Source organism: Dendrobates tinctorius, unplaced genomic scaffold, assembly GCF_039654945.1.
Source record: "Dendrobates tinctorius isolate UK_male_01 unplaced genomic scaffold, ASM3965494v1 ptg000011l, whole genome shotgun sequence".
Taxonomy (NCBI): Eukaryota; Metazoa; Chordata; class Amphibia; order Anura; family Dendrobatidae; genus Dendrobates; species Dendrobates tinctorius.
The window spans coordinates 37,752,553-37,768,493 of record NW_027361679.1 but is presented as its reverse complement, the minus strand read 5'-3'; the positions used below and the strand labels follow the sequence as shown (position 1 = coordinate 37,768,493).

The window sequence follows — 15,941 nt, the reverse complement described above, 5'->3', positions numbered from 1 at the left end:
GTGGTTTTGAGCACCTTAAGGGGTGCAGTTTTTAGAATGGTGTCACTTTTGGGTATTTTCTATCATATAGACCCCGCAAAGTGGCTTCAAATGTGATGTGGTCCGTAAAAATAAAATGGTGTTGCAAAAATGAGAGATCGCTGGTCAACTTTTAACCCTTATAACTTCCTAACAAAAAAAAATTTTGGTTCCAAAATTGTGCTGATGTAAAGTAAACATGTGGGAAATGTTACTTATCAAGTTTTTTGTATGCTGTATCTCTGTGATTTAAGGGCATAAAAATTCAAAGTTGGAAAATTGCAAAATTTTCAAAATTTTCACCAAATTTCCGTTTTTTTCACAAATAAACGCAAGTTATTTGAATGAAATTTTACCACTAACATGAAGTACAATATGTCATGAGAAAACTGTCAGAATCACCGGGATCCATGGAAGCGTTTCAGAGTTATTACCTCATAAAGGGACAGTGGTCAGAATTGTAAAAATTGGCCCGGTCATAGAATCATAGAATCATAGAATCGTAGAGTTGGAAGGGACCTCCTGGGCCATCTGGTCCAACCCCCTGCTCAAAGCAGGATTCGCTAAATCATCCCAGTCAGATGTCTGTCCAGCCTCTGTTTGAAGACTTCCATTGAAGGAGAACTCACCACTTCTCGTGGCAGCCTGTTCCACTCATTGATCACTCTAACTGTCAAAAAGTTTTTTCTAATATCTAATCTGTGTCTCTTCCCATTCAGTTTCATCCCATTGCTTCTAGTCTTTCCTTGTGCAATTGAGAATAAAGTTGATCCTTCTACAATGTGACAGCCCTTTAGATATTTGTAGACAGCTATTAAGTCACCTCTCAGTCTTCTCTTTTGCAAACTAAACATTCCCAAATCCTGCAACCTTTCCTCATAAGACAGGGTTTGCAGACCGGTCACCATTCTGGTCGCTCTTTTCTGAACTTGCTCCAGTTTGTTGATGTCTTTTTTAAAATGTGGTGCCCAAAACTGGACACAATATTCCAGATGAGGTCTGACCAAAGAGGAGTAGAGGGAAATAATGACTTCACGTGATCTAGACTGTATGCTTCTGTTAATACATCCTAGAATTGCATTTGCCTTTTTTGCTGCTGCATCACACTGTTGACTCATATTCAGTCTGTGATCTATTAGTATACCCAAGTCTTTTTCACATGTGCTGTCACTTAGCCCTATTCCTCCCATTCTATATATGCTTTTTTCATTTTTATTGCCCAGATGTAGTACTTTGCATTTCTCCCTGTTAAAAACCATTCTGTTAGTTGCTGCCCACTTCTCCAGTTTATTTAAATCTTTTTGAATCCTCTCTCTCTCTTCTCTAGTATTAGCTATCCCTCCTAGCTTTGTGTCATCAGCAAATTTAATCAGTTTACCCTCAATTCCTTCATCTAAATCGTTGATAAAGATGTTGAACAATACAGGGCCCAGGACAGAGCCCTGTGGTACCCCACTTGAGACATTCTTCCAACTGGATGTGCAGCCATTTACGACCACTCTTTGGGTCTGATCACTAAGCCAGTTATGAATCCACCTAACAGTTGCCTTGTCCATTCCATACTTAGTCATTTTTTCAATAAGGATTGTATGAGAGACTTTGTCAAATGCTTTGCTGAAGTCAAGATATACTATATCTACAGCATTTCCTTGATCCACCCAATCAGTGATACAGTCATAGAAGGAAATTAAGTTAGTCTGACATGACTTATTAGTTACAAACCCATGCTGACTCTGTTTAATCACTTCATTATTATCCAGGTATTGACATACATGTTGTTTAATAATTTGTTCAAAGATCTTTCCTGGTATGGAAGTCAGACTCACCGGCCTATAGTTGCCTGGGTCCACCTTCTTCCCCTTTTTGAAGATAGGAACAACATTTGCTCTTCTCCAGTCTTCTGGCACTTCTCCTGTTCTCCAAGAATTTTCAAAGATTATGGAGAGGGGTTCAAAAATTTCTTCTGCTATCTCCTTCAGTACTCTGGGGTGTAATTCATCTGGACCTGGAGACTTGAATTCATTTAGGTTAGCTAAGTGTTTCCTCACTATCTTTCTGTTTATAGATATCCTGGATTCTTCTATTCCCTTAATAGGACAGTGAATAACAGTTGATGTTGCATTTCCTTTCTGAGAGAAAACAGATGCAAAATAGGAATTTAAAAGTTCAGCCTTTTCAACATCCTGTCTTACCATTTCATCATTTTCATCCTGTAAATATCCTATAGCATCTTTGACTTTTCTTTTACTTTTGACATATCCCCAAAATCCTTTATTATTGCTTTTGACATCTCTTGCAAGCCTCAGTTCATTTTCAGCTTTAGCTAATCTGATTTGTGCCCTGCAGGTTCTGCAGACAGCATTATATTCTTCTTTAGATATGCCTCCCTCTTTCCATTTTATAAACATTTTTTTCTTCCTTTTTAGCATGTGCTTAAGTTCTGTGTTCATCCATCCTGGTTTCCTTAAATGCTTCCTATTCTTCCCTCTTTTCGGAATTGTTAACAACTGTGCTTTGAGAATTTCATTTTTCAAAATTTCCCATCCTTCCTGGACATTTTTGTCTTTAAGGATATCCAGCCATTGGATCCCTCCAATTCTCTTTCTGAATCGCTTAAAATCTGCCTTTCTGAAATCTAACCTTGACGTCTGAGTCTTCACAGGTCTTCCACCTCTAGTAATCCAAAATTCTAAAATAGCATGGTCGCTACCTCCTAGGGTCCCAGCCACTTTTACCTCCTCAACCATTTCCTCCCTGTTTATAAGGATTAGATCCAAGGTAGCAGTTCCCCTTGTTTTCTCCCTTACCTTTTGGAAGATAAAGTTGTCAGCAAGAGAGGATAAGAATTTCCTTGACCTGTTAGTTTTGCCTGAGAGAGATTCCCAACAAATGTCTGGATAGTTGAAATCTCCCATGACAACTATGTCATATTTTTTGGAGAACTTGGCCATCTGATGCATAAAGAGTTCATCTATATCTTCGGCTTGCACAGGCGGCCTGTAGTAAATGCCTACAATGGTGTCCTTTCCATTGTTCTGTCCTTGTATTCTTACCCAAACAGTTTCCACAGAACTCCCAGTCTCTGAAGCTTCAATCTCTGTGCAGATATACGCGTTTCGAACATACAATGCGACACCCCCTCCTCGTTTATCAAGTCTGTTTCTTGCAAATAAGTTGTATCCTTCTAGTCTTGTATTCCAATCATGTGTATTGTCCCACCAAGTTTCAGTGATTCCAATTACATCATATTTCTGTTCCTGTGTTAGTAGTTCCAATTCTCCTTGTTTGTTGCCCATGCTTTGTGCATTAGTATAGAAACATTTTAGTTTGTGATTGGTTTCTCTTTCTCCAATATTTTTATTAATTAGATTCTTTCGTCTTTGTTCTTCCTTTCCACTTCTAATAGCAGAGTTCTCAATAGCATTTGTCAGGTGTATGGCTTTTTCTGGTCTTTTGCTTCCCTTCCCATGTTGTTCTAGTTTAAAGCTCTCCTTACAAGTGTAGCAAGGCGACTTCCAAATACATGCTTTCCAGTCTTCGTAAGGTGCACCCCATCTCTAGCAAGTAGTCCATCGTATAAGTAGTTCACTCCGTGATCCAGAAATCCAAATCATTGCTGACGGCACCATCGACGTAGCCAGTTGTTCACCTGCAGAATCTTATTCCACCTCCTTGTTCCATGGCCATCCACTGGGAGGATGGAAGAGAAGACCACCTGCGCTCCCAGTTCTTTCACTTTCTTGCCTAAGTCTTCAAAGTCTCTGCAGATGATTTCCAGGTCGTTTCTTGCGGTGTCATTTGTCCCCACATGTAGTAGCAGGAATGGGTAGTCATCTGTAGGTCTGAAGAGTCCTGATATCCTGTCAGACACATCTTTAATTTTTGCACCTGGAAGACAGCACATTTCTCTTGTAGTTATATCCGGTCTGCAGATAGCGGCCTCTGTTCCTCTCAGCAGGGAATCCCCCATGACCACCACTCTCCGTTTCTTCTTCACAACATTTTTCTTTCTCCATCCAGGATGACTCTGAGGGCGTACAAGGTTGCTGTTTGTTGGCAAAGTCTTATCCTGATGTATTTCTTCATCGTTTTCCTGCGTGAGAGCCTGGTACTGGTTCCTGAGCAGTATGGGTGCTGACTGCCTCCTGATCCTCCTGCTTCTCTGGGTCACATGTCTCCATTCCTCTGTTTCTTCAGGTGCACTTCGAATTTCTTCTCTTTCTGTAACATGAAGAGATAATTCTGCTCTGTCCAAGAACTCTTCACCTTCCTTAATGATCTTCAACGTAGCTAACCTCTCTTCGAGATTTTGCAACTTTTCCTCCAACAGGGACACAAGCTTGCATTTGTGGCATGTGAAGTTTGGCTTTTCCACTGGTAAATCTGTGAATCTTGACAACCAGTGCATAGTGTCTCTAGTGAGATGTGTCTCCTGCAAGCACGCGATCATAGGTTCACAGGATTTGATATGATTCAGAACAGCCGCCCTCTTAACCTTATCAGATATACCACGTACATTCCAACTTAACATCCGAACAGTACGGTTACTCATTGTGCATTAGAAAGAACAATCCATCATCATCAAGTAACATCATTACATTGTGGTCCCAATCATACCTGGTCAAACAGCATGAAAACCCCCATCTCCCTACAAATCCGCCCCATCCACCTCCCCCCATCCCTCTCCGCTTCCCCTCCCCCCACCCTTCCCCTTTTGCAGTATGACAAACTTTAGCACGTGCACAAACCTAACAAGCGGATACAAAATCATTAAGATTGTTAAGCATGGTTGCCAAAAAAGTCTAGCAACAGCTTTCTGTGCAGCAGTGACCCCCGGATGACCAATTAAGAAGGAATAATGAAACTTCTGCTAATAGATACAAAGGCACAAATAATTTAGAGTCAGGAGCAGCGGATGGGGCCAACGACTGGACCTCATGAATTTCAGTTTCCAATTCTGAGGATATCATTGAAATAATTCCTTGGGGAAGAATAGAGAATAGAGATTCTCTCTGAAAAATGGAATCAAGGCTGCGGGACACTGCGTCAGCCCCAACCGGGGCACCGGGTCTGAGTGTGATGGAAAAATTTATTCTAGAAAAAAATAAGGACCATCTGGCCTGTCCAGGGGTTAAACGTTTAGCAGATTCAGTATAAGCTAATTTTTTATGATCTGTTGTAGAGGTGGGTGGGCCGAGCTGGGGGGGTGGTCCCTCTTCTTACCACGCAGAGATAAAAACAGAGACACGATGGAGGCAGATTCTGGGTGCAACAAGTCCAAGTTTATTTCTCACTTGCCGTTCGCCTGACGGCCTCAGAAGCACACCGCACTTCCTTTACCTCACGGCCCTCCGTTTCCAGGGCCGCTTCTTACACACCGCACGTTACACTGGGGACGTGTATGCGTACACCGTCCCCTCTTCACTCGTCGACGCTCCTGACAGGTCCGTCACTGTGGCCGCCTTAGGCCCTTAAACCAACAGCGCTTCCTCTGATCAGTCGTCGTGTCAAATACGGTGTCTCACACCCAATGCCTCGTCCCTTCAGCGGTTCTTCCTGTCAGGACCACCCCCCTGACGTTCTCTCTCCTCAGTCCCCCTTGTTTAGTTTCTCCTCACAGCGCACAGACTGTCGCAGTCCTCCTGTCACTGGAGCTCCCCCTGGGGACTGGAACCTTCTGGAACCCTCCCTCAGTATTTATAGCTCTCCCGGTCCCCTGTCACTGTAAACCCGCCCCCCATGACCAACTGTTTCTAAAGCCCTAAGCTGTTGTCAAGTCCTTTGCTCACACTCCTCCCTGCCATCTAATGGTCAACCCAAGGTACTGCACGTCCACTACATACACTTTCCTAGCCGTTTCCCCACTGTAATAACTGACACCTACCTACACTGTGCAAACCTTTCCTTCTTCACTCTGACTAGTCCGTCCGGTCACCTTCCCTACACTGTTACCACAGTAACCGGATGAATAGCTCCCTCCAAAAAAGTCCTCATTCTTCAAACGCTGGCATAACAGCTCGCAGCTCACAGCTCACAATTCCCAGCATCATAATTTCTCTCACGAGACGAAAATTTCCTACAGAAAAATGCACATGGTCGCAAGTTGGTTAGAGTTTTGGAACCTTAAGACAAAACAGCCCTTACCCCAACCTGTGAGGCATCTACCTCTACGATAAATGGTTTCTGGAGATTGGGTTGAATCAAAACTGGAGCAGACATGAAGCACTCCTTTAATTTATCAAAGAAGTCAACAGCATCCAACTACCAAACCTTAAGATTCGCTCCCTTATGTGTGAGGTCAGTAAGGCTAGTTTCACACTAGCGCTTTTGAGCGCAGCGACTGCCTGCGCACGGCCGCCACTAAGCCCCGCCCCCTGCTGCACCTTCGCCGGTAGCTCCGCCTACCGGCGCAAGACGCTGCATGCGTCCTGCGTCCCCTATCTTTATCACTGGGGCGCAGGCCGTGCGCAGTCTGCGTTTGGCAGCGCATGCGTCCTTTTGACGGTGCGCCGACCTGCGCCAAACGCAACCTGCTGCAGTTTGGTTGCGCTCGGCGCACCGTCAAAAGGACGCATGCGCTGCCAAACGCAGACTGTGCCCCCAGTGATAAAGATAGGGGACGCAGGACGCATGCAGCGTCATGCGCCGGTAGGCGGAGCTACCGGCGGAGGCGTGGCAGGGGGCGGGGCTTAGCGGCGGCCGTGCGCAGGCCGTCGCTGCACTCAAAAGCGCTAGTGTGAAACTAGCCTAAGTGGTTTAACGATCTGCAAAAAACACCTAATAAATTTTCTACAGTAATTAGCGAATCCTAGAAATCATTGCAATGCTTTCAGATCATGAGGTTGAGCCCAATCAATTATAGCCTGCACCTTCCCAGGGTCCATCTTGAACTCTTCAGCTGATACAATAAACCCCAAGAATGATATTTCCTGAACAGAAAAAATACATTTTTCCAATTTAGCAAAAAATTTCCCTGAGTTTCTGTAAAACAAATCAAACGTGCTTGTAGTGTGACTCCAGATCAGTTGAAAAAATTAGAATTATCAAGGTATACCACAATAAACCTTCCAATAATGTCAGAAAGTTGTCATTCATAAAGTTCTGAAAGACTGCAGGTGCATTGGTTAACCCAAAAGGCATGGCAAGATTTTCAAATAAACCCTCCAACATAAAAAACGCTGTTTTCCACTCATCACCCTCTCGGATATGGATCAGATGCCCCTCTAATGTCAAGTTTAGAAAACCATTTAGCCCCCGTAAGCTGATTATATAGGTCGGGGAAGAGTGGAATCGGGAAAGTATTCTTAACCATAATTTTGTTTAGTTTACGGAAATCGAGGAAAGGACGGAGGCCACAATCTTTCTCTTTCACAAAAAAGAACAACACAACTACAAGCGAGGAGGAAGGATGGACATGACTCTTCTGTAAACTTTTGTTTACATATTGTTTTATAGCTGTCCGTTCAGGTCCTGACAAATTATACAGTCAAGCTTTTGGCAGTTTGATATTATGAACAGATTTATAGCACAATCATAAGGATGATGGGGAGGTAGTATCTCTGCCTCTTTCTCCGAGAACACATCTCTAAAGTCTTTCAGGTACGCCGGCAGATGTTCCAGGCTAGCGGAGGAAATTCGTACAGAACTAAGACAATTCTTATGACAGTGGGAACTCCATTTAACAATATCCTTCCGACCCCAATCAATAACAGGATCATGGATACGTAGCCATGAATATCCCAACACCAACTCATCAGGTAAATTATCCAAAACATAGCAGGAGATGGACTCCGAGTGAAGAGATCCCACTCTAAGTGTGAATTCCACCATTACCAGCTGGACAAAGTTCTCAAGTAACAGTGTCCTGTCAATAGCAACAATTTGAATGGGTCTTTCCAATCTAACTGTCCCTAATCCTAATTTAAGTACCAGTCCAATATCAAATTGACAGCAGACCCACAGTCATTAAAAGAAAGAGCAGATAACCCAAGGTTCTGAAAGCAAGGTTCCATGTTCAGCAATACTTTATCTGCAACGTAAAAGGGTACCTGGAAGTCTGGGTGACCTCCTCGAACATCACCCAGACTTAAGATGTTCCCCGATGACTTTCTGGCTTGAGGGTGTATCGAGCAGTCTTTGAGAAAATGTCTGGCATGACCACAATAAAAGCGGAGGCTGAGATCACCTCGACGCCTCCCCTCCATGACCCGAAAGTGGGCTGAGACATGACCTCCCCAAGAAAAAGGGTGGAGTATGCAGAGTCCGAGATCAAACCGACAACTCCCTGATCCGAAACTGGGCTGCTCCAACCTCCCTTAGTTCTGTTTCTGGCAAGTGAACAGACTTGGGCAGGATGACTGAAACCCCTTGTCGTTCATCACTTCTCGCTCGAATTCTGCAATCCATTCGAATGGCCTGAGTCATGATCTCCCTCAGTATACTGGGTGACGTATGGAGAGCCAGAGTGTCCTTGAGAGTATCCAAAAGGCCTCGGTGAAACTGAGACCTGAAAGCTGCATCATTCCACAGAACATCACAGGACAACACGCCATGCCCGCGTCAGAGGCAGAGACACAACATATGATGTACATATGCATCATGTCGTGGTTAAGGAAAAGAATGCAACATATAAATAAAAAATTATACAGCGCTGCCCAAAAGTTTTAGGCTGATGTAGAAAAATTCTGCAAAGTAAAAATGCTTTAAAAAATAGAAGTGTTATTAGTTTATTTTTTTCAATTAACAAAATACAAAGTGAATAAACAAAAGACAAAAAATTATATTGATATTTGGTGTAATCACTGTTTTGTCTTCAACACAGCAACAATTCTTCTAGGTATATTTGCACGAACTTAGGGATTTTACAATATTATAGTCAGGTATATGAGTAACCAATTATACCAACCAGGTCATAACGATCATCATTTTTATATGTGACTTGAAATACAGTCATTAAATGAAACAGAAAAAGCTATGTAGGAAGATTAAAACTGGATGAGAAAAAAAAATATATGTGTCATACGAACATCATAGATCATTGCAAGACTTTACTTTCAAAACAACATCAGTTCTTGTAGGTACACTTGCACACAGTTTTTGAAAGATCTCGAAAGGGAGGTTTTTCCGCTCATCTGAAAGAACTAACCACAGATCTTCTGTGGATGTAAGCCTGCGTAAATCCTTCTGCCTTTTCATGTAATCCATTGTAGACTATATGATGTTGAGATCAGGGCTGTGTGGGGGTTATATCATCACTGTCAGGACTTCTTGTTCTTCTTTAAATGGAATCTGTCACCCCCTGAGAAATATATGACCTATTAATATGGGAATACAGGTAATAGAAATGTTAAACTAGTCCTACCTGTATGCCTAATTGCCTCATATTAGTGGGCTTGTTGAGAAAAGTTTTATTCTTTCTGTATGCTAATGATTTCTTCCAGGCTCCAGGTCATGTGGTGCCTGGAAGCAGCGTCGGACTGCAGCACCTTGGGTCCACCAGAGAAAATCATTCTTGGGGCCCACTATATAGCTACATAGAAATAAACAAAACCACCAATTGTGCGGTAAAACACGCTAATATCAGGGCATAATATAAGGTAGTACACGTCTTAATTATGTAGCAGGGGTTGGGGTAGAATCATAGAGGGGTAGCCACCTCATAGAATATACTGCAGCCTCCCTCATAAAATATAATGCAGCCTCCCTCATAGGGTATAATGCAGCACCCCACAAAATATAATGCAACCACCTCATAAGGTATAACGCAGTCCCCACCATAGAATATAATGCATCACCCTCATAGGGTATAATGCAGCCCCTCTCATATAGTATAATGCAGCACCACCACAGAATATAATGCAACCCCCCAATAGAGTATACTGTAGCCCCCTAATAGGGCATAATGCTGCCCCCCTCATATAGTATGATGTAGCCCCAAGAATATAATGTAGTCCCCTGAGAGATTAATGCAGCCCCACCACAGAATATAATTCAGCCCCCTCATATAGTATGATGTAGCCCCCCCAGAATATAATGTAGTCCCGAGAATAATGCAGTCCCCCACAGAATATAATGTAGCCCCCTCATAAAGTATAATGCAGCCCCTCTCCACCCCCATCATTGTCATCATCACCACCTCCATCATTGCCTTTTCCCCCACCACCTCTATCATTCTCCCACACCACCCCATCACTGCCCCTCCACCACCTCAATCATTGCCTCCTCCCCATCATTGTCCATTTCATCACCTCCATCATTGCCTTCCCCACCACCATCATTGCCATCACCTCCATCATTGCCTCCCCCATCACCATCATTGCCTCTCCCCACCACCATCATTGCCCATCACCTCCATTATTGCTTCCTCCACCTCCATCATTGCCTCTCCCCACCTCCATCATTGCCCATCACCTCCATCATTGCCTCCCCCACCAATCATCACCCATTACCTCCATCATTGCCTCTCCCCACCATCATTGCCCATCGCCTCCATCATTTCCTCCCCCACCGCCATCATTGCTCATCACCTCCATCATTGTCTCCCCCACCTCCACCATTGCCCATCACCTCCATCATTGCCTCCCCACCACCATCATTTGTCATCACCTCCATCACTGCCTCCCCCACCATCATTGCCCATCACCTCCATCATTGCCCCCCACCTCCATCATTGCCTCCCCCACCATCATTGCCCATCACCTGTCTGTCTCCCCCACTGCCATCATTGCCCATCACCTCTCCATCATTGTCTCCCCCACCACAATCATTGTCAATGACCTCCATTATTGCCTCCCCCACCAATATCATTGCCCATCACCTCCATCATTGCCTCCCCCACCTTCATCATTGCCCTTCACCTCCATCATTGCCTCCCCACCACAATCATTGCCAATCACCTCCATTATTGCCTCCCCCACCAATATCATTGCCCATCACCTCCATCCCCCACTGCCATCATTGCCCATCACCTCCATCATTGCCCATCACCTCCATCATTGCCTCCCCCACCACAATCATTGCCAATCACCTCCATTATTGCCTCCCCCACCAATATCATTGCCCATCACCTCCATCCCCCACTGCCATCATTGCCCATCACCTCCATCATTGCCTCCCCCACCTCCATCGTTACCTCCCCCACCAATCATTGCCCATCACCTCCATCATTGCTTCCCCACCATCATTGCCCATCACCTTCATCATTTCCTCCCCCACCAGCATTGCCAATCACCTCCATTATTGCTTCCCACACCACCATTGCCCATCACCTCCATTATTGCCTCCCCACACCAATATCATTGCCCATCGCCTCCATCATTGCCTCCCCCACTGCCATCATTGCCCATCACCTCCATCATTGCCTCCCCCACCAATATCATTGTTTTTCCCCACCACCCCTCTCACACAGCACCGGTCCGCATCACTCACACAGCACCACATCTCACACACACACACAGCACCACATCACTCTCCCACACACCGCACCACATACACACACGCAGCAGACACATAGCACAACTCACCTCCCCGCAGCACATACCGGAAGCCTCTTTCTCTCCAGCAGCTTTCTCTCTGAGACAGCACGCTGGATGATGACGTCATTAGTATCATCTACGGCCCTGGAATCCCGCACCTGCACCCCATTGAAAATATGCTTCTTCCCTTCTATGGGTATTGCGTTCAGGAATCTTCTGCGCAGGTGCCGGTGAGTCCCTGCGATCGTCGTTGTGAACGCTGATAAGGTGCTCTCCCCACTTCCTCCCTGCATAGTCATCTCTATGTACACATGGGGTTCGTAGAGATGATTATACAGGGAGGAGGAGGGGAGAGCACCTTATCGTTGCACACGCCTGATGTCACAGTGACTTAATGGGGCCTACGCAGAAGACCCCTGAATGCAGTGTCCATAGAAGGGAGGAAGAGGTATGGATTTTTGAGAAAGTGCAAAGCACAGGGCCATAACTGATGCACAAAAGGAGGGAGGTAATATTATAATGAAGACATTAGGCAGGGATTTCTTCCAGGCACCACACGCCCCGGAGCCAGGAAGAAATCATTAGCATACATTTCTCAACAAGACTGTTAGTATGAGGCCTACAGGTAGGACTAGTGTAACATTTCTATTACCTGTATGCCCATATCAATATGTCATAAACACCCCGGGATGAGGGACATATTCCCTTTAAGCTAAAGATAGTCCTTAATGACATTCACTGAATATTTGGCGTCATTGCTATGCTGCAGAATAAATTTGGAGTCAACCAGATGCGTTTGTAAGGAGATTGTATGATGAATAAGTATCTGCCTGTATTTCTCAACACTGAGGTTGCATTAATCTTGACCAAATCATCAACTCTATATGCTGAAATGCAGCCCCAAACATACAAGGAACCTCCAATTTACTTCTGTTGCCTGCAGATACTTATTTTTGTACTAATTGTCAACCCTTTGGCAAACAAACTGCCTTCTGTTACAGCCAAATATTTTTAGAATTTCAACTCATCGCTCCAGAGCACCTGTTGCCATTATTCTGCACCCTAGTTCATATGCTTTCTGTCACGCCGGCAGGCAGAATGAGGTTAGTGAATCCACTTGACCACAGAGGACACTGTGGAAGCTGAACCCTAGGAAACAATCGGACAAGGACGTCAGACATATGAATTGCAAGCCTTTATTTAGACTCTTAAACAGGAGACCCCACAAGGGAGAGCCCCCTGGGCCTAAACACCAAATTTCCTCAAGGGAGCTCCGGAGAGTGAACCCCTTAACAGGGATTGACCCTCCACAGCCAAGGAGGCTCAAGTGCAACAGCTCCATGACCAGAGGGTCAGACCCAAGAAGAACATCGGAACTGAGGGGAAGAGAGCGAGAGGTGCAGGGACCGGAGAAGGTGAGCCAGAAGGTCCAGAAAGTACCATCAGAGTCTTCAGGTAGATGGTAGGTAGGCAGGACACTGACACTAGAGGAAATCACTGGGTATTAGTACATGGCACGATAAGACTGAACAAGCAGGCGCTGGTCTGGGACCTGAGAACGGCAACTTAGAACAATGCACAAAGTTGCCCAGGCACCTCCCAAAGGAAGTGAGGACCTTAAGTATACACAGGCCTCTCAGCGATTGGCTTAGAGTTGATTACAGGAAATGGGTGCACTGGTCCTTTAAATCATTTGACCGCGGCGCGCAAGCGCTCTATGCTCGCTCCCACGCAACCCAGAAGTGAGGAGGTGGAGGAGACACGTCGGGAAAACGCCACAGCCTGAGGGAACATCGCGGGAGCGCGGACAGGGTAACTAAGATTGTGGGGAACAGGGGAATGCCTGCGGCCTAGACGGGGCCCGATCTCCCAGTATCCTGAAGACGGGTCGCTCTGACCGGATCGTTACACTTTCATACATAGTTGAGTCACTTGGCCTTATTTCCATGTCAAAAGTATGGCTTTTTGTCTGCAATATTTCCATGAAGACACTTCTGGTTACACTTCTCATAGCAATAGATGGGTGTAGCTGGGTCCCAATAGTTGTTGCCAGTTCTAATCTGATGGTGCTGATGGACATTTTGTGATTTCAAAGAGAAGTAAACATGTATAATATTTCCTTTGTTAAACTAAGCTTCCTTAGCTCATCACAGTGTCTACAGTCCTCAACAATAACAATTTCTTCATGCTTCTTCAAAAGAGCTTGAACAGCACACAATGAAAACCATGTCTGCTTTTAAATATTTGCTTGGGAAAGTCCTTACTGATGCAGTATAACTACCTTGTATCTTGTTGCTGTGCTCATTCTTGCCATGATTTATGATCTGTGACATGAAACTTTCTTCCACACCCAAAGTCAAAGATTTTATAGGATTAAAGTCTGGTGTATGAGTAGGTAATTATACCAAACAGATAATAATGATAATCATATTCGTATGACGATTGAATTATAGTCATTAGCTAAACAAAAGCAGCTGTGCAGGAGGAATGAAACTGGATGAAGCACAGCCAAACTCTGATACAAAGGTGAGGTTATAGAAGACGGTTCCCAAAGAGAGAAGGAGAAAGGTACTGAGAGATACAGATAGCAAATATTGGAGAGAAATTGACAGCTATAGACAGTAGACAAGTTCAGCTAGTGGACTTATTAAGGGATTCAGACTACAAATAATGTAAGTAAATGAGAACAATTACCATATATTCTCGAGTATAAGCCGACCCGAGTATAAGCCGATGCACCTAATTTTGCCACAGAAAACTGGGTAAGCATATTGACGCGAGTATAAGCCAGGTATGCATTATTCCCTTATCCCTGTCCTGCTATGCGTGGCTCCCCCCTTCCTGTACTGGTATGTGGCTCCGCCGTTTTGTCATGGTATGTGTGGCTCCTCCGTCCTGTCTTGCTATGTGTGGCTCCCCCTGTTCTGTCCTGCTATGTGTGGCTCACCCTATCCTGTCCTGCTATGTGTGGCTCCCCCCCATCCTGCCCTGCTATGTGTGGCTCCCCCTGTTCTGTCCTGCTATGTGTGGCTCACCCTATCCTGTCCTGCTATGTGTGGCTCCCCCCATCCTGCCCTGCTATGTGTGCCTCCCCCTGTTGTATGCATGGCTACCCGGTCCTGCATAGCTAACCCCCACCGCGTCCTACTCACCCTCCTCGCGCCGTCCCTGCATCTCCATTGTCCCGGCGCCAGGCAGTTCTTCCTGTGCTCAGCGGTCACGTGGTACCGCTCATTAAGGTAATGAAAATGCGCTCCACGCCTATGGGAGTGGAGACGAGTGCATATTCATTACCTTACTAAGCGGTACCACGTGACCGCTTAACACAGGTGAAGAGCTGCCGGCACCAGGACAGGGATGCAGCGACAGCGGGAGGAGGGGTACATACTTATCGTGGGTACAGTGGTACCAGTTACGCATGGATACATGCCACTAAACATGAGACTACTATTATAAATAGTACCTGGTAGGTGGGAGCCTTGTTGCAAATTTTGTAATGATTCCCTGGAACTTCAAACTATACCTTGATACCAATTTCATAGATTACAAAACCTGTTGTGTTTTCTCATATTAAGTATCTGACTATCTGCTTCAATAATTTCCATCTTCAAAATTCTTATCGGTCTGCTGTAAAACTGTTCAAATAAAACTTGGTCTACAATAAAGATTATTGGATATTGAAGATGTTACTGAAGGCTGTGGATCCATTTGCTCGGACCCACAAAGACTCTGAAAATGACGCTCTGTAACCTGGCGAATGGAGGTGCATATGCTCATCCACCATTTCATCCATTGTCTATGGCACTGCAGAAAACTGCTGAGCGCTGTGTTCAGCTGCAACTCACTAATCCATGGACAGCAAATATAGTTGAACAGCCAGCAATCATTAAATTATCATCTATCATATGGATTGAGTAACCCTTTAATTACTATGAAAACATGATGGCTCTGTATACAGCAGAGTTAAGAAGCTGATTTTACCACACACCTTGTAAAATATCAGAAACAAATCATCCAATCTGCCATGCAGGTCTCCTTGATAAAAGAGAAGATTAAGGTTAATATAAAGAGCTATGCATATAATCTTAAAGGACTGCCCTATTTTACCTGACTTACATACAGCTCTGGCAAAAATAAAGAGACCACTGCAAAATGTTCAGTTTGTCTGATTTTTCTCTTTATAGGTATATTTTTGAGTAAAATGTAAATTGTTCTATTAGTCTATAAACTTCTGACAACATGTCTCTGAATTTCCAATCAATAATTTTTTTTTCTGAAAAGGAGAAATGATCAAAATAAAAAAACAGTGCTTTCAGAACTCAAATAATGCAAAGAAAACAAGTTCATAATCATTTAGAAACAACAATACTAATGATTTAACTCAGGAAGAGTTCAACAGCTTTCATGCGTCTTGGCATGCTTTCCCACCAGTCTTCACACTGCTTGTTG

General features: G+C 44.4%; 1 protein-coding gene across 1 annotated transcript in view; it reads right to left on the bottom strand.

Annotated features, from left to right (window-relative positions):
• Positions 1–15,941, bottom strand: part of PPEF2 (protein phosphatase with EF-hand domain 2) — a 167,591-nt gene that overhangs the window by 53,840 nt on the left and 97,810 nt on the right. The window contains exon 8 of the mRNA XM_073541188.1: positions 15,481–15,527. Coding sequence (XP_073397289.1) covers positions 15,481–15,527 — 47 coding nt within the window. The remainder of the gene's footprint in view (positions 1–15,480; positions 15,528–15,941) is intronic.